The sequence below is a fragment of the Coregonus lavaretus genome, assembly GCF_964263955.1.
Source record: "Coregonus lavaretus genome assembly, chromosome: 28".
NCBI classification, from domain to species: Eukaryota; Metazoa; Chordata; class Actinopteri; order Salmoniformes; family Salmonidae; genus Coregonus; species Coregonus lavaretus.
In genome coordinates this window covers 16343676-16363406 of record NC_140015.1, presented here as the reverse complement: position 1 = coordinate 16363406, position 19731 = coordinate 16343676, and the positions used below count along the sequence as shown (strand labels likewise).

The 19731-nt window shown below is 42.9% G+C and overlaps 2 protein-coding genes across 2 annotated transcripts in view; both read left to right on the top strand.

Moving 5' to 3' along the window:
• Positions 1-4711, top strand: part of LOC311104366 (dedicator of cytokinesis protein 7-like) — a 49654-nt gene extending 44943 nt beyond the window's left edge. The window contains exons 39-45 of the mRNA XM_084146182.1: positions 670-795; positions 960-1049; positions 1174-1410; positions 1594-1737; positions 1836-1942; positions 2045-2224; positions 2824-4711. Of these exons, the coding sequence (XP_084002308.1) occupies positions 670-795; positions 960-1049; positions 1174-1410; positions 1594-1737; positions 1836-1942; positions 2045-2224; positions 2824-2866 (927 nt within the window). The 3' untranslated portion in view covers positions 2867-4711. The remainder of the gene's footprint in view (positions 1-669; positions 796-959; positions 1050-1173; positions 1411-1593; positions 1738-1835; positions 1943-2044; positions 2225-2823) is intronic.
• Positions 4712-6993: 2282 nt separating this feature from the next.
• The window catches only part of LOC311104279 (KN motif and ankyrin repeat domain-containing protein 2-like), a 32373-nt gene continuing 19635 nt past the window's right edge, over positions 6994-19731 (top strand). Inside the window, exon 1 of the mRNA XM_084146069.1 lies at positions 6994-7041. The gene's annotated coding sequence lies outside the window, so the exon portion shown is untranslated. The remainder of the gene's footprint in view (positions 7042-19731) is intronic.

Below are 19731 nucleotides of genomic sequence, written 5' to 3'. Positions count from 1 at the left end.
GAAACAAGCAGTTGTCGCTGTATTAATGGTGCAAGCATGATGCTAACGAATCTGTGCTTGGGAACAATGGTTCAGCGAAGCCTTATCATTACAACAATTATTATTGAAAGAATTATCAGATTTTTTGTTTTTATTTACGCCGCTCCCAAATTAAAACTCCAGGTCGCACAGCAAAATATTTTGTCGCATGTGGTCGTACTTTAGAGCCCTGGTTGTAACGTCAATTTAGGACAGCATAGACTCATGTAACATGTCAATTTAGGACAGCTTAGACTCATGTAACATGTCAATTTAGGACACCTTAGACTCATGTAACATGTTAATTTAGGACAGCTTAGACTCATGTAACATGTCAATTTAGGACAGCTTAGACTCATGTAACATGTTAATTTAGGACAGCTTAGACTCATGTAACATGTTAATTTAGGACAGCTTAGACTCATGTAACATGTTAATTTAGGACAGCTTAGACTCATGTAACATGTTAATTTAGGACAGCTTAGACTCATGTAACATGTTAATTTAGGACAGCTTAGACTCATGTAACATGTCAATTTAGGACAGCTTAGACTAAGTGACTCTGAAAGTAATCTCTGTATTCTGTTTTCCTATTCTTCCCCCTCCCCCCTCTCTCTCTGTCTTCCATCCCCCTCGCTATATAGTGTGTAGAGGATGTTTGGGACCTACTTCCGGGTGGGCTTCTACGGCTGTCGCTATGGGGACCTGGATGAGCAGGAGTTTGTGTACAAGGAGCCTTCCATCACCAAGCTGGCTGAGATCTCCCACAGACTAGAGGTACGGTCTGAGGAGGATGATGTTGATAATAATCATTTATATAAAGCACCCAAAGACACCAGTGACAATTTATGAAACTCACTGGATCATTGCGGAGTTGTGCAATATGTGTGTTATAAGCTGATACCAGTCTTTTGAATGTGTCTCATCTACATATTTTTCAGGAGTTCTATGCTGAGCGGTTTGGAGATGATGTGGTGGAGATTATCAAGGACTCCAACCATGTGGACAAGAACAAGCTGGACCCCAATAAGGTAAAAGGCCCAAAGTCTCTCAGAAAGAGAAAATACTGAAGGTTTGGGTTGCGGTTTTTACATGGGGACGTGAGGAATGACTTGTAGTACTGATCTATGTGTTGTATATCTGCGTGGCTCTCAGGCCTACCTCCAGATCACCTACGTGGAGCCCTTCTTCGACACGTACGAGCTGAAGGAGAGGATCACCTACTTCGACAAGAACTACAACCTGCGCACCTTCATGTACTGCACCCCGTTCACCCTGGATGGGCGCGCCCACGGGGACCTGCACGAGCAGTACAAACGCAAATCCATCCTCACCACGTCCCACGCCTTCCCCTACATCAAGACACGCATCAACGTCATCCACAAAGAGGAGGTGGGGTCACTGTATACATGTCTGACTGTACTGTGAAACATGGTGAGCACTGAACAGTGAATGATGGATTGAATTTATATTTAGCAGTGTTTTTCCAGGCACTCAAAGAGCTTTAGCACTAGCTTAACCCACTAGCAGTGAAGCAGGGCTCATGATCATGTTGCTGTCCCCTCTCCTCTCCAGATCATCCTGGTGCCCATGGAGGTGGCGATAGAGGACATGCAGAAGAAGACCCAGGAGCTGGCCTTCGCCACCCACCAGGAGCCTGCCGACGCCAAGATGCTGCAGATGGTGCTGCAGGGCTCTGTGGGCACCACTGTCAACCAGGTACCGTGTGTGGGTGTGTGTTGTGTTGTGTAATATCCCTTTGTGTGTGTGTGTTTGACATGCCGGAGCGTGTACATAACCGTCTCTCTCTCATGCAGGGCCCTCTGGAGGTCGCTCAGGTCTTTCTCTCTGACATTCCTGATGACCCCAAGCTGTACCGTCATCACAACAAGCTACGCCTCTGCTTTAAAGACTTCACTAAGAGGTGATGACACCTTACAAAGCCTGTACATGGACTATACAGTCTGTCACACACACACAGTTCAATAACCCAGTGAACAGACTCTGACTCCTTCCTCTCCTGCAGGTGTGAGGATGCCCTGAGGAAGAACAAGACTCTGATTGGTCCAGACCAGAAAGAGTACCACAAGGAAATGGAGAGGAACTACAATAAGCTCAAAGAGTCTCTGGGACCGCTCATCAACCGCAAGATCCCCCAGCTCTACAGAACACTGCCAGCTACAGGGCTTCAGCCGGCTACACAAAGGTTACAACAAACTGGATTCACACACTCATAATACACAGACACACCACACACACACACACACACACACGCACACAAAATGAGCGCATCCAGCTCTACAGAGCACTGACATCTACAGCCTACACAATAGTAACTCGACACCATACTCTTCCACACACACAGATGTAAACACACACACTGTGAGCTAATCCATTTTAACACACCACTGCCAGCCTCTGCTTTTAAAAACACTGTAGTAACTCGACACTTTACATACGCGTAGTCACACAAAAATGCATCACACCCCACTGAGTACCACTAGTAGTACCACTTCATCCACACACAATGCAGCTGCTTCAATAATCTCAGCAGATTTGTTTTGGAAAGTCTCAGCACATTGTTGGTTGGTTTTGACTGGGGCTTTTTGGAGCCAGCTGCGTGTCTTATGTGAGTGTTAGAGGGCTGGAGGATTTCTAATCACAACCAGATACACCACAGCCACACCTGCCAGAACAGAAAATGACATACACCATACCAGCAATTAAGAGGCTCCTTCATCCACACATTGCAAAACCCTGGTCCAGATAACATTTCATCTGTCTTATCTTTTTATGTCTTCACAGAAATTCCTTCAGTAGGTCCAGTCTCCGCAGGGGGGACTGTTGACGCACAGCAGACCTCCTCAACAGAGAAGAAACCAAGCGCTTGAGACATACATACTCTTGATTTCAACTGGTCTGTCTGTCTCCCCCACCCCCTTCACACACCAACTGTCTATCCTAAACACACACACCATCATCCTCCATCTCCCAAGCTTGTTATTCCAACCCCCCCCCCCAGTGTCAGGCCATACCACCTCTCTCCCGTCAGGCCATACCACCTCTCTCCCGTCAGGCCATACCACCTCTCTCCCGTCAGGCCATACCACCTCTCTCCCGTCAGGCCATACCACCTCTCTCCCGTCAGGCCATACCACCTCTCTCCCGTCAGGCCATACCACCTCTCTCCCGCCAGGCCATACCACCTCTCTCCCGCCAGGCCATACCACCTCTCTCCCGCCAGGCCATACCACCTCTCTCCCGTCAGGCCATACCACCTCTCTCCCGTCAGGCCATACCACCTCTCTCCCGCCAGGCCATACCACCTCTCTCCCGTCAGGCCATACCACCTCTCTCCCGTCAGGCCATACCACCTCTCTCCCGTCAGGCCATACCACCTCTCTCCCGTCAGGCCATACCACCTCTCCTCCCGTCAGGCCATACCACCTCTCTCCCGTCAGGCCATACCACCTCTCTCCCGCCTCACTCACTCCTTTCTGGTCTTCCTCTCCTCTCTGTCTCTCACACTCCTATAGGAAAAGCTCCCTCTGTTTATACTGGAAGTTTATCTGCACTGTAAACATAGTCATTTGGACCATGTCTCTTTCTCCTGGGCTTTTACAGAGACCAGCTTTCAGGAGGAGTCTCTCTGCATTGAAGAGGACCCAGAATGATGCCTCTCCCTCTCTGTTCATCTCCGCTCAGTTTAATTGTAGCTTTTCCAGAACTGGAGAGTTCAAACAACTCCTAGGCGCTTCCTTAATTGTGTGTTTGTTTTGGGCTGCGTTTGAATGTGTGCGCTTGGAAGTTTGTGTTTGAGTGTGTCTTGCCCCAACTGCACAGGATCTAGGCTTCTTTCCATTTGCTTGTGTATGTGTCATGTTTGCTGTGGAATGGCCTTAATGAATTTGTGTGTGACCAGTTGCTGCCAGACGTAGTCATTAAATGGTCCCAGGGAGTCGTTCTGTACTCAACGATCCTCATACCAAATAACTGACATTCTTTAACTACTGAGTTCTCCTTTTCATATACCCTGTATCAGGACAGGAATTCATTATGAAGAAGTATGACATTTTGATCATTAGAGGCCCCACCGCTCTAGATAAGCATACAATGGACACATTGTAGGTTAGAGAGAAGATTTGGCTTTGGGAAGAGAGGGAGCGTTAAAAATGGCCTCTGGTGACACTGAAATTTTTACTGCACTGACCAAAAACACTGTCGCATCACTGATGTTCACATAGTAAGCACTGCCAGTCTGGCAATGACATTCACTCTCACACACACACAACTATGTACTGACGTAGATATGCAGTAGATCACACATTGTCATTATTATCGGCTATGTTTCATGTCCTGAACTGTTCTCCTCCTGCCTGGATGTGATGTGCTGACAGAAACACTCCACATGTTCTGGAATTCATCCTCAACGCTGTGGTTGGTGGAAATATATAATGTAGGTAATTTTAACTACTGTATTGGACTGTGTCTCCTTTATTGTATTGCACTATACTGTATTCACACTGCCACAACTGCGTACCACTGTCTGTAACTACTCTATTTTCTCTGCTTGTTGTATTTTCACAAGGCTTGTCTAAAACTGCATTTTTACCAGTCAGGAAAAGAACGACTATTTTTATTTATTCACTTATTCTGTTTTTTTGTACTGCTTTGTATTAAAATGTTCTCTCAATCTTAAGAGGTCGGCTTTCAATCTTAACAGTCTGCTTTTATTAGTGCATTCGGAAAGTATTCAGACCCCTTGACTCTTCCACATTTTGTTACGCTACAACCTTATTCTAAAATAGATTAAATTGTTTTTTTCCCTTATCAACCTACACACAATACCCCATAATGACAAAAGCAAAAACTGGTTAAGAAATTTTAGCAAATGTATTAAAAATAAAAAACATCAAATTTACATAATTATTCAAACCCTTTACTCAGTACTTTGTTGAAGCACCTTTGGCAGCAATTACAGCCTTGAGTCTTCTTGGGTATGACGGTACAAGCTTGGCACACCTGTATTTGGGGAGTTTGCATCGCTGCACAGCTATTTTCAGGTCTCTCCAGAGATGTTAGATTGGGTTCAAGTCCGGGCTCTGGCTGGGCCACTCAAGGACATTCAGAGACTTGTCCAGAAGCCACTCCTGAGTGGCTTACGTCTGGCCACTCTACCATAAAGGCCTGATTTAGTGGAGTGCTGCAGAGATGGTTGTCCTTCTGGAAGGTTTTTTCCCATCTCCACAAAGGAACTCTTGAGATCTGTCAGAGTGACCATCGGGTTCTTGGTCACCTCCCTGACCAAGGCCCTTCTTCCCGATTGCTCAGTTTGGCCGGGCAGCCAGCTCTAGGAAGCGTCTTGGTGGTTCCAAACTTCTTCCATTTAAGAATGATGGAGGCCACTGTGTTCTTGGGGACTTTCAATGCTGCATAAATGTTTTGGTACACTGCCCCAGATCTGTGCCTCGACACAATTCTGTCTCGGAGCTCTACAGACAATTCCTTCGACCTCATGCCTTGGTTTTTGCTCTGACATGCGCTGTCAACTGTGGGACCTTATATAGACAGTTGTGTGCCTTTCCAAATCATGTCCAATCAATTTAATTTACCACAGGTGGACTCCAATCAAGTTGTAGAAACGTCTCAAGGATGATCAATGGAAACAGGATGCACCTGAGCTCATTTTCGAGTCTCATAGCAAATTGTCTGAATACTTATGTAAATAAGGTATTTCTGTTTTTACTTTAAATACATTTGCAAACATTTCAAAAAACTTGTTTTCGCTTTGTCTTTATCGGGTATTGTGTGTATATTGAGGATTAAAAAAAAAAAAATTTTTAGAATAAGGCTGTAATGTAACTAAATGTGGAAAAAGTCAAGGGGTCTGAGCACTTTCCGAATGCACTGTATGTAACCTTGACACTGTATATGACCTTGAGAGGGTCTGTCATTCTAGACACATGGTTTCACTACCCTGGGAATATGAGTCCCTGGACTGGATTTAGCCAGCAGGGGAAATATTACACAACTAAATGTTTAAACACCTTAGTTTATTAATTGATAGGCTATATATTGTGTTAATAATGCAGTTGGGTATCTAATTTATATGTTTGTCGACATATGGCATATTATTGATTAATTTAAAAAATGATGTAGAGGACAAAGAGATGGGTTATGAATAGGCTATGGATGGGTTATCCTGGAGCAATTGAAAGGGTATAGTCATCTGGCTCTCAGGACGCATCTTTGCAGCCATGAACCACCCTAAGTATTGGCCAGACGATGCAGAGCGGACCCCTCAGATCTCTATTTGATCCTGATGTCGGCTCAAGCCGGAGTATGCGTCCCTTTCTGTTATTTTTCACGTGCAATTAATTTCCTGTGCCGGTGTGCCTCACATCGTAGCCATAATGTTTGTCTGCCAAAGCAAACGCCCACCATATGGATGTAGTGTGTGTTATTGATAAGTAACACGTTATACATTACCACTTCAATAAACACACACACACACACATTTTACGCATGAATCAATCAGTGATATAGCTGTGGTGTATCCATTTTCTGTAAAACAGTAACCACGTATTTACGTCCCTCAATCGACTATGTAGTCTTCTGTAAGACAGGGGTTGATTCCAGGGGAGACTAAATTATGACGTCATGTTACGGGAACCATATTCTCCATACAGTAACCAATAAATAAAAATATATGGAAAGAAAGAGCAATGCTGACGGACTTTAGCTTATACTCGTGCATTAGGCTATATTTTATAAGTTACACACTGAGCCATTAATACGACGACTCTCTTATTCCAACTCTTACATTTTACCATTTTGAATGAATATGCAGAGATGTCTGAGTGGAATGGGGTTTCTAGCCTAAGGTACTAATCCGGTCTAAAGGCGCTCCTGGCCCTTTAAGAGCGGAGGGAGGGGGTTCTGAACCGCTTGGCTGCAGTGTTTTTGTCTCCATGTCAGTGAGCGCTCCTGGCCCAAGACGTCTGAACGGATTTATAAGGATAGGTAAGGACAACAGCCTTTTGATAAGATAATATATTCTTAATTCCCTGCAGCCTGTATGTTAAGATTTGCTCAATTAATAAGTCCAAAATGGTGTCTTGCATAAGATTTCTTTTGTCCTATCCATTCCCCGGTTTTTGTCTTACTTCTAGAAGTAACGGGTCTCTTATTGCCCATTCTCCACCTATTTAACTGTGATATGTTTGTATGAATTGGTGTGCACTTTTCCCTACATATTTCTATAAGTATTAATGACCTAATGAGTGGTTTTCTTCTCGTGCCTAGTAGGCTATTTGGCTGAGCATCATTGGCGATAATGCGCTCCTCGAGGTAGCGCACACAATGCATTGGGTACTGGCGCGTGTGTTATCCCTGAGACGTTTTGTGTTAATAGGTCATGTTGGCTGAATTTAATTGACGGCTGAGAGAGCGGTCTCACTTTTTCACTGAGGTTATTGTTCAAATTGGAGGAAGGTTTTTAGTTAATATTTGCATTCTGGAACATTTTGGAAACTTGCCACACTCACTTTTTAGGCTAAACTTTTTTAAATGTGGAACTTCAACTAAAAGTTTTTTCGATTAGGTTCTTTCTTCAATCAAAGGTAGTTTTGAAGTTGAATTCCTGAATACTTTAAGATGATTACCTCATTAAAAGAAAACTCCGTGATTGCCGTGACTCCAGGGAGAGGGTGGGGTCCTTCCATTCTTCCACTTTTCATTAGCCTACTTCCAGATGTTCATCACTTTCTCATTGCGGCTCTGCCCTAAACTTTGGTCTGGTTTAACCGCCTGTCCGTGACTGGTGGTCAGAGTGATCAGTTCAGTGAACGGATGTCTGTCTCAAAAGCTACAGCGCCTAAGTGAGGAATGCCTCAACAAAAAGTTGAATTCATTCTATAGGTTTTTCCTCCTCTCTAGAAGAAGCAGTGTCTGGAAGAACATTTAACGCCTGTAGGCCTAATAGCCTACTAATGATTTTCACGGTTTGTCTATTGGTCATTATTAAACTGTTGAACTTTGAAGAAGATGGGCACAACCCAAGTGTCCTTTTGTGGGAATAGGCTACAGTCTAGATAGGCCCATATCATTTTATGGGGTCCTTTGATCAATCATTGGTCACTTGATAGCGGTCTACTTTCACACAGACTAGGCCTACTTATAGGTGACCAACACAGGTCTCCATAGGTGTCCTAGAATTTAAGGTGCCCAGTTGGAGTTATCCCATGCTCCTGCCAGCAGCAGCAGGGATGGAATGTGTAGCCTACTGTCTCACTGACCAGGACCACATTCCCGATTACAACGTTTGGAACGAGGGGTGCTGTAGTGGAATTCCAAATGGAGGAATGCAAGGTTATAAAGCCCATTTGTAGCGATGGACCACATGCTGGGCATTTAAATGGTTTAGATAGACTAATGGAATTACGCCCTGAACCTGCATGAAGCTACATGTCTGTGATTGTCTGGATTTATTCGAATTTGCGGACAGGTCACAGCAGGCCAGACTGTCCCCTTGCTGACACCCCTCTGTTCAGCTGAATCAATTTTTTTTGAGTTGCCTATCACTTTGAATTAGGTTGTGGAATATCATTACAGAGTTAATAGGTGTAGGCCGTCAAGTTATATTTCACTCTGTGCCATTTTACATGTCCTCATGTGGAGTCTGGACACTAGTCCTATCGCCTCAGTCAATGAACAATTGTTACTGATTCAGTGAGCCGAAAGCCTTTTACTTCTGCACAGAAAGGCATGTTATACTTGAGCATTACACTACTGCCACAGGAGGTGTAATGGGCTACAGCTCAAATACACACTCATTTGGACATAATGTATAGTTTTATGCAAATTTCACACAAACATAAGTTTTGATGGAAAAATTGATCAGTTTGTGCACCTTTTATTGATAGAATATCAATATTTTTTACATTAATATGAGAGTAACTTATCATCAAATTCTCCATCAGTATTAATAACTGTTTTGGTGAAGCATGTAGGCTATAGTGCCTTGCTTATGACTGTGCTAATCAGTCATTGCTGTGTAGAGGTGCAGATGTATTTAGCTTTAGCAGGGGATGATTACATAGCTCTGATATTAGAATGGGGCCAGATTGGGGGATTTGGCCATTGAAGGTTAATACCGCTACTTATTTATCCAGACCTACAGGCAGAGACCAATCCTGTAATGTTTTCAGTCAACATATGCCTTGATCATGCATGTAGAGTCCTAGGAAGCATGAAATCATTATCTGCTTGCTGTTATCTAATTTACTTCACTCATTGAGTCAGTCAGGAAACAACCAATGAGGATCCCAGTGAACTGATCACTTAGACACATCAACAGTGCTTCAGTGCTTGACTACTTCCTTCCGTTGCCCCACTGTGCTGCATGTGACCACCACTGACTCACTCCACTGACCTGAGGTTTTAACCCCAACACTGCTGTAAATCTGACCAGCTTTCTCCTGCGTGACCGGACTAACAGCTCTGCTCTGGTCTTCGTCTCAGTCTCCCCCTGAACCTTCCCGAAATCATTCCAGAACACTGGCTCTGGCCTCCGTCAATCCTAATCCCTCTACGTCCCGCTCTGCCCAGGAATTCTCTCTCTCCCTCTCTCTCTTTCTCTCACTCTGTCTCTCACACTCTGTCTCTCTCCCATTCCTTCCATCTCTCTCTCTCACTCTCTCTCTAATGCGCATGTTTTTTCTTTTTTTGTTTCTGTTGCAATTCCTGTCCCTGGGCCCCACCCTTGGCCAGGCAGTTTCCTTTTGGAGGGGTCAACACAATGACCAATGGCAGCTGTGATGCTGATGTTTATTCTTCTCCTGTTCCAGACGTAATGTGAGCAGGCAGGCAGGGCTGAGGCCAGGCAGTAAGGCCACTCCATGGCTGTATAGGCCAGACTATTTCTGCAGCATGCCGTCTTTCTTTCTCAATACCACCCCTCCTTAATGTTAAAAACAGTCGTCCTATTTGCTTGCAGTAACAGGGCATAGGCTACACAACTTGGAGAGTGGCCGTAGTGTCAGCACTGGCTGGGTTATTGCTTCACTGACATTTTCAACCTCTCCCTGACCCAGTCTGTAATACCTACAGTTGAAGTCGGAATTTTACATACACTTAGGTTGGAGTCATTAAAACTTGTTTTTCAACCACTCAACCATTTCTTGTTAACAAACTATAGTTTTGACAAGTCGATGAGGACATCTACTTTGTACATGACACAAGTAATTTTTCCAACAATTGTTTACAGACAGATTATTTCACTTATAATTCACTGTATCACAATTCCAGTGGGTCAGAAGTTTACATACACTAAGCCTTTAAACAGCTTGGAAAATTCCAGAAAATGATGTCATGGCTTTAGAAGCTTCTGATAGGCCAATTGACATAATTTGAGTCAATTGGAGGTGTACCTGTGGATGTATTTCAAGGCCTACCTTCAAACTCAGTGTCTCTTTGCTTGACATCATGGGAAAATCAAAAGAAATCAGCCAAGACCTCAGAAAAAAAATTATAGACCTCCACAAGTCTGGTTCATCCTCGGGAGCAATTTCCAAATGCCTGAAGGTACCACGTTCATCTGTACAAACAATAGTACGCAAGTATAAACACCATGGGACCACGCAGCCATCATTCTGCTCAGGAAGGAGACGCGTTCTGTCTCCTAGAGATGAACGTACTTTGGTGCGAAAAGTGCAAATCAATCCCAGAACAACAGCAAAGGACCTTGTGAAGATGCTGGAGGAAACAGGGACAAAATGATCTATATCCACAGTAAAACGTGCTCAGCAAGGAAGAAGCCAAAACCGCCATAAAAAAGACAGACTACGGTTTGCAACTGCACATGGGGACAAAGATCATACTTTTTGGAGAAATGGACTCTGGTCTGATGAAACAAAAATAGAACTGTTTGGCCGTAATGACCATCGTTATGTTTGGAGGAAAAAGGGGGCGGCTTGCAAGCCAAAGAACACCATCCCAACTATGAAGCACGGGGGTGGCAACATCATGCTGTGGGGGTGCTTTGCTGCAGGAGGGACTGGTGCACTTCACAAAATAGATGGCATCATGAGGAAGGAAAATTATGTGGATATATTGAAGCAAAATCTCAAGACATCAGTCAGGAAGTTAAAGCTTGGTCGCAAATGGGTCTTCAAATGGACAATGACCCCAAGCATACTTCCAAAGTTGTGGCAAAATGGCTTAAGGACACCAAAGTCAAGGTATTGGAGTGGCCATCACAAAGCCCTAACCTCAATCCTATAGAACATTTGTGGGCAGAACTGAAAAAGCATGTACTAGCAAGGAGGCCTACAAGCCTGACTCAGTTACACCAGCTCTGTCAGGAGGAATGGGCCAAAATTCACCCAACTTATTGTGGGAAGCTTGTGGAAGGCTACCCGAAACGTTTGACCCAAGTTAAACAATTTAAAGGCAATGCTACCAAATACTAATTGAGTGTATGTAAACTTCTGACCCACTTCTGACCCCCAAAGAAATAAAAGCTGAAATAAATAATTCTCTCTACTATTATTCTGACATTTCACATTCTTAAAATAAAGTGGTGATCCTAACTGACCTAAGACAGGGACTTTTTACTAGGATTAAATGTCAGGAATTGTGAAAAACTGAGTTTAAATGTATTTGGCTAAGGTGTATGTAAACTTCCGACTTCAACTGTACATGCTTCAAGCAGCCCAAGAACGCCAAGGTGACCTGTCTAAATGACTATTACCCAGTAGCACTCACATCTGTAGCCATTAAATGCTTTGAAAGGATGAGACAGCCCATAGGAAGCAGGTCAGAGACCTGGCAGTGTGGTGCCAGGACAACAACCTCTCAACGTCAGCAAGACAAAAGAGCTGATCGTGGACTACAGGAAACAGAGGGCCGAGCACGCCCCCATTCACATCGACGGGGCTGTAGTGGAGCAGGTCAAGAGCTTCAAGTTCCTCGGTGTCCACATCACTAAGGATCTATCATGGTCCAAACACACCAACACAGTCGTGAAGAGAGCACGACAACACCTTTTAACCCTCAGGAGGCTGAAAAGATTTGGCATGAGCCCTTAGATCTTCAAAAAGTTCTACAGCTGCACCATTGAAAGCATCTTGACTGGCTGCGTCATCGCTTGGTATGGCAACTGCTTGACATCCGATCGCAAAGCGCTAAAGAGGGTAGTACATCACTGGGGCCGAGCTCTCTGCCATCCAGGACCACTATACCAGGCGGTGTCAGAGGAAGGCCCTAAAAAATGTATACGACTCCAGCCATCCAAGTCATAGACTGTTCTCTCTGGTACCGCGTGGCAAGCGGTACCGATGCACCAAGTCTGGAAACAATAGGACCCTGAACAGCTTCTACCCCCAAGCCATAAGACTGCTAAATAGTTAGTCCGGGTAGCTATTTGGTTAACCATTTAACTATCTGCATTGACCCTTTTTGCACAAACTTTTTTTGACTCGTAACATATGCTGCTGCTTGCTACTGTTTATTATCTATCCTGTTGCCTAGTCATTTTATTCCTAGTTATATGTACATATCTACCTCAATTACCTCGTACCCCTGCACATCGACTCAGTACTGGTACCCCGTCTATATAGCCAAGTTAACGTTACTCATTGTGTATTTATTATTACTTTTATTATTATGTGTTATTACTTTTCTATTATTTATCTTTCTTTTTCTCTACATTGTTGGGAAGGGCCTGTAAGTATGCATTTCACTGTTCATCAATACCTGTTTATACCTATTTATGTACTTAATGTACTTATTGTGATCGAGATGTAGTTATCCCTGATTGCACTGACTTTGCTCACAGCTGCTTGTTTGAAGAAGTGTACTTACTGTGATCAAGATGTGGTTGTCCCACTGGTTATCCTAAGTTGAATGCACCAATTTGTAAGTCGCTCTGGATAAGAGCGTCTGCTAAATGACTTAAATGTAAATGTTATGAAGCATTTCACAAATACAATTCGATTTGATTAGAAAAATTTGATTTGGCTTCACTGTTCCTAGTTCAAACCCACTATTAGTCATTCAGAAGCACATCGCCCTCACAGTCATTTGTTGTACCCTGGTCATATGAGAGCATCTGTCCTCCATATGCACATGTGAAAGTCTTGTTTATCATGTGAATGTTGCACAACATTTGTTCTAAAAAGAGTGCTTTACTTGTAAAGTAACCACATGATGATAAATGGCTTCCATATTTGCCACTTCTGAGTAGAGACCAGTAATTCATTTGTGAATTACTAATTCATGACCGGTTGGCTAAATTAAGCCATCTGTTAGAATGAGAGTTAGGGTCACATACAACAGTCTCCAGCAGATACAGAAAGAGCAATGAAGGATTCTCCTCCTGCAAATGATGTAACACCAGCATGATGTATGTATTTATTGTTTTCTAAAAGAGTTTTCATAATAGTTCCTCTTTTCCCATGTTTTGTTCCAGTTTTTTTTACACAGTATTATACACATTGGACTGAGGTCAATCATAAGTAGCCTAGATGCTGACAAAATAGCATTCAGCTTAATTTAGTAACTAAAAGTACTGCCTCTTTGTATGTTGTGTTTCTATTGTGAGGCTCTTTTCATCCTTAAACCAGTAGTGGAATGTTCAAAATATGATCGTAATCTTATAGGCGGAACCAGTTCAGATGATGAGGAAAGATCTTTTGAAACATAATTCACCCTTGGTCAAGAGCTCCTCTAAACCCTCTTGAATCCCTGTGAGGTCAGCCCTGTTTTGGCACGTTATGGTGTGGCCGCTGGGCGTTTCAATGATTCATACTGGTGGATTCTAAATCTTAGAACAGTCATGCTGTTCCCATTCTAGAAGTTTCCATCTAGAAGTTATTCTCCTCTCCCTCCCTCTTTTCTTTCTCTCCCCCACTCCAGTCTCGCCACTCTTGTTGTTCACACACACCCCCACCCCTCTTTCACTCACATACTGTACCCCCACTCTCCTCCTCCTCTCTCTTTACTTTACTCCCTCATTCTTTCTCCCTCTCTGTCTCATTTTCCCTCTCCCTTTCCTTGTTACTTTTTCTCCTGGGCTTGGAGGAAGTGACTGGGTTGTTTCTGGGTCCTGAGGGAATACAGAGATGGAGCTGCTTTTCCTGTAACCCTTTCTTCATCAGACCTCAGGCAATCACACAATAAGCCATTTTAATGCCACATCAATGATATACACTACCGTTCAAAAGTTTGGGGTCACAATTTTTTGTCCATTAAAATAACATCAAATTGATCAGAAATACAGTGTAGACATTGTTCATATTGTAAATGGCTAATGTAGCTGGAAACGGCTGCTTTTTAATGAAATATCTACATAGGCGTACAGAGGCCCATTATCAGCAACCATCAGTCCTGTGTTCCAATGGCACGTTGTGTTTGCTAATCCAAGTTTATCATTTTCCTGTAGCTCAGTTGGTAGAGCATGGCGCTTGCAACGGCAGGGTTGTGGGTTCGATTCCCACGGGGGGCCAGTATGAAAAATGTATGCACTCCCTAACTGTAAGTCGCTCTGGATAAGAGCGTCTACTAAATGACTAAAATGTAAAATGTAAATGTAATTTTAAAAGGCTAATTGATCATTAGAAAACCCTTTTGCAATTATGTTAGCACAGCTGAAAACTGTTGTGCTGATTAAAGAAGCAATAAAACTGGCCTTCTTGAGACTAGTTGAGTATCTGGAGCATCAGCAATTGTGGGTTCCATTACAGGCTCAAAATGGCCAGAAACAAAGAACTTTCTTCGGAAACTCGTCAGTCTATTCTTGTTCTGAGAAATGAAGGCTATTCCATGTGAGAAATTGCCAAGAAACTGAAGATCTCGTACAACGCTGTGTACTACTCCCTTCACAGAACAGCGCAAACTGGCTCTAACCAGAATAGAAAGAGGAGTGGGAGGCCCCGGTGCACAACTGAGCAAGAGGACAAATACATTAGAGTGTCTAGTTTGAGAAACAGACGCCTCACAGGTCCTCAACTGGCAGCTTCATTAAATAGTACCCGCAAAACACCAGTCTCAACATCAACAGTGAAGAGGCGAATCCGGGATGTTGACCTTCTAGGCAGAGTTGCAAAGAAAAAGCCATATCTCAGACTGCCCATCTTAATCTTTTCTTTTTATTGGCTAGTCTGAGATATGGCTTTTTCTCTGATAATGGGCCTCTGTATGCCTATGTAGATATTCCATAAAAAATCAGCCGTTTTCAGCTACAATAGCCATTTACAACATTAACAATGTCTACACTGTATTTCTGATCAATTTGATGTTATTTTAATGGACAAAAAAAAAAAAAAAAAAATCGAAAACAAGGACATTTCTAAGTGACCCCAAACTTTTGAACGGTAGTGTATATCCTTTATAATGTACAGTGAAAAAGTGTTACCCATGATGTGCCCTCTTCCAGTCTGGGGTCTAGTGTTGAGGGGTTGTGGTGTTGGGTGCCTTTGCAGGGTAATTTTATATTTTGAGTGGGTGCATGTTTTCATCTCACTGCTGCTGTTGAAAGGTTACTACTGTCATGGTGGATTTGGTACTCACCCCTACAATTTCCCAGCATGTTTAGATGGAAGATGAGAACAGAGTTACTGTATGCCCTCCATATTTGTTTCTTCAGAGCTTATACCTGAAACAATGAACTGAAATGATTCAGCTGTGTTTGTGGATCTGTGGGAGTCCCATGGGCTCAAAGGATCCTGGAGTGTGTGCGTGTGTGTGTATGTGTGTGTGTGCGTGCATCTGTGCCCGTGTGTGTCTGTGTGTTTTCAGCTGTGCGATGAAAGGGTAGCGGGTGCAGACGTGGGAGTGTGTGTTAACCTATCTCTTCAGAACTGTTTGACTCTTTCACAAAAACAAGAATGTACACAAAAGTTTGCATAGCCTACCTCCTACCTCATAACACTGGGCACTACATACACATTGGTATATACTGTCTTTTAGTTTAGTGATGACATTTTATAATCTGTATAGACTAGTTATTACACTGTTATTATACTCTATTGTGATATTTACTGATGCTTTCTAGTATGATATAATCACATTTTTATAGATTTGTGATGACTGATAAGAGTAGGAGACTAAGACATGTACACAGACTTCCAGACATTGGTCGCTTATCATCACTGGGCCTGCCTGTTTGTATTTCTGCTCTCTGACAGTGTCTGGATCCACAACAGGGCCTCAGACACCATTATGTTTGTTTTTAGGCTTATTTTCTTGGCTGTAACGTATCAACTTGACCAGAGTTTGAAAGAAGACGAGATACTCCTAAAGGCATAACCAAAAAGATCTTAAGCTAGAGCTGGATCCTAAGGGTCCACAACGCTGCTGTTGGTTATAATACTGAGACTGAAACCAGAGGACTTACTCAAGCCGTCCTCCTAAAACTACTATTTATACTACAAGAAATTGTATTTCATTGTAAAGTTTTGATGTGGCTGTTAACTTCCCTTGTGGTAAATGTTTATTTTTGTTGTGGAGTTTGTCAAATGCTGTTGGTTATAGTGGAGACTGAAACCAGTCTTCCAGAAACTGTTTATATATACACTACCGTTCAAAAGTGTTAGCCTTTTAAAATGATAAACTTGGATTAGCAAACACAACGTGCCATTGGAACACAGGACTGATGGTTGCTGATAATGGGCCTCTGTACGCCTATGTAGATATTCATTTTTTTTTTTTTTTATCAGCCGTTTCCAGCTACAATAACCATTTACAACATAAACAATGTCTACAATGTATTTCTGATCAATTTGGTGTTATTTTAATGGACACATTAAAACAAGAATTTCTAAGTGACCCCAAACTTTTGAGCGGGTGTATATATATTTATATATATCAAAGTATTCTTAAAGGTTTGACATCTTTCTTAACTGCCATTATGTTGTTTTTGTTGTGGAGTTGGATACTGTTTGGAGTTTTTTAACCACTTCAGGTGCAGTGATTCATTCACTTTGAAGTAATCTTTTGTAAAAAGCCAACTTTTTGCATTGGAATCAATGACTTTTCACAATACATGCTTAAGTAAATGCTGTACTATTGTCCAGTTAGCTTAGTGGTTAAGAGCGTTGTGCCAGTAACCGAAAGGTCGCTGGTTCTAATCCCCGAGCCGACTAGGTGAAAAATCTGTCGATGTGCCCTTGAGCAAGGCACTTAACCCTAATTGCTCTGGATAAGAGCGTCTGTTAAATGACTAAAATCTAAAAATCTAATGGTCTATTTATCTCTCTCTCTCTCTCTCTCTCTCTCTTATTTGTGTATGTAAATATGGGGTGATCATTGTAGGCTCTCTCTCTCTCTCTCTCTCTCTGCCCCTCCTAGCTCTATATTAGAACCAGCTGTGGAACTAGGGACTGAATGAATGGCTCTTTGTGATTTGGCTGTCGTTCCTCTATAAGGCTCTGTTTCTCTCTCTCTCTCTCTCCTTCCCTCCCTCTGTCCCATGACAAAAGTATTCAACAATGGACTGAGTAAGATAAAAGTTCATAATGTGACATTCTGTAAATGGAAATCACCTATGTCATTTGGCAACAACTCCACAGTGGAATGTACTAGCTAGGTACCAGACTTTGCAGTGAAAGCCAAGGTATGAGAAAAATAAAGAGCCTCCATTATCATGCAGCTTATCTCCTGGAACTTGCATGCATTTGTCACAGGACGAATCTGAAATCACATGCATTTGCAGATAGGGAATATTGGCTGTATTCCTTGCAAATCACACGTACAGTGGGGGAAAAAGCATTTAGTCAGCCACCAATTGTGCAAGTTCTCCCACTTAAAAAGATGAGAGAGGCCTGTAATTTTCATCATAGCTACACGTCAACTATGACAGACAAATTGAGGAAAAAAAATCCAGAAAAGCACATTGTAGGATTTTTTATGAATTTATTTGCAAATTATGGTGGAAAATAAGTATTTGGTCACCTACAAACAAGCAAGATTTCTGGCTCTCACAGACCTGTAACTTCTTCTTTAAGAGGCTCCTCTGTCCTCCACTCGTTACCTGTATTAATGGCACCTGTTTGAACTTGTTATCAGTATAAAAGACACCTGTCCACAACCACAAACAGTCACACTCCAAACTCCACAATGGCCAAGACCAAATAGCTGTCAAAGGATACCAGAAACAAAATTGTAGACCTGCACCAGGCTGGGAAGACTGAATCTGCAATAGGTAAGCAGCTTGGTTTGAATAAATCAACTGTAGGAGCAATTATTAGGAAATGGAAGACATACAAGACCACTGATATCTCCCTCGATCTGGGGCTCCACGCAAGATCTCACCCGTGGGGTCAAAATGATCACAAGAACGGTGAGCAAAAATCCCAGAACCACACGGGGGGACCTAGTGAATGACCTGCAGAGAGCTGGGACCAAAGTAACAAAGCCTACCATCAGTAACACACTACGCCGCCAGGGACTCAAATCCTGCAGTGCCAGACGTGTCCCCCTGCTTAAGCCAGTACATGTCCAGGCCCGTCTGAAGTTTGCTAGAGTGCATTTGGATGATCCAGAAGAGGATTGGGAGAATGTCATATGGTCAGATGAAACCAAAATAGAACTTTTTGGTAAAAACTCAACTCGTCGTGTTTGGAAGACAAAGAATGCTGAGTTGCATCCAAAGAACACCATACCTACTGTGAAGCATGGGGGTGGAAACATCATGCTTTGGGGCTGTTTTTCTGCAAAGGGACGACTGATCCGTGTAAAGGAAAGAATGAATGGGGCCATGTATCGTGAGATTTTGAGTGAAAACCTCCTTCCATCAGCAAGGGCATTGAAGATGAAACGTGGCTGGGTCTTTCAGCATGACAATGATCCCAAAAACACCGCCCGGGCAACGAAGGAGTGGCTTCGTAAGAAGCATTTCAAGGTCCTGGAGTGGCCTAGCCAGTCTCCAGATCTCAACCCCATAGAAAATCTTTGGAGGGAGTTGAAAGTCCATGTTGCCCAGCGACAGCCCCAAAACATCACTGCTCTAGAGGAGATCTGCATGGAGGAATGGGCCAAAATACCAGCAACAGTGTGTGAAAACCTTGTGAAGACTTACAGAAAACGTTTGACCTGTGTCATTGCCAACAAAGGGTATATAACAAAGTATTGAGAAACTTTTGTTATTGACCAAATACTTATTTTCCGCAATAATTTGCAAATAAATTCATTAAAAATCCTACAATGTGATTTTCTGGATTTCTTTTCTCATTTTGTCTGTCATAGTTGCCGTGTACCTATGATGAAAATTACAGGCCTCTCTCGTCTTTTTAAGTGGGAGAACTTGCACAATTGGTGGCTGACTAAATACTTTTTTCCCCCACTGTAAGTATAGGTAATGTCGTGGAGATGCCTTGGCAAGATATTGGGGTGTTCCTGTGAAACCAGAGGGGTGTGTTACATGGCACCGGGTTCAAGAATGTGAGTCAAGAACTGCCTGAAAACTGAAAACATTGCTCAATGTCATGCATGGCAGGGAGGTTCCCAGCCCCAGCCAGCCTTGGATTGATTAGCCACACAGCAGTCTGTGTTGTTGTGGTTCAGACTCAGAGGGATGAGAAGGTTTCTAAAGGCATTAGCTGCGTGGAGGTCTGTTGTTGCTCTGAAATTACAGTAGGTCCATCTACTCGTTCCTCGCTCTATAGGGAGGTGAGTTTGATTGGCATGTTGTAGTGAGATGAAAATGATGTTTTT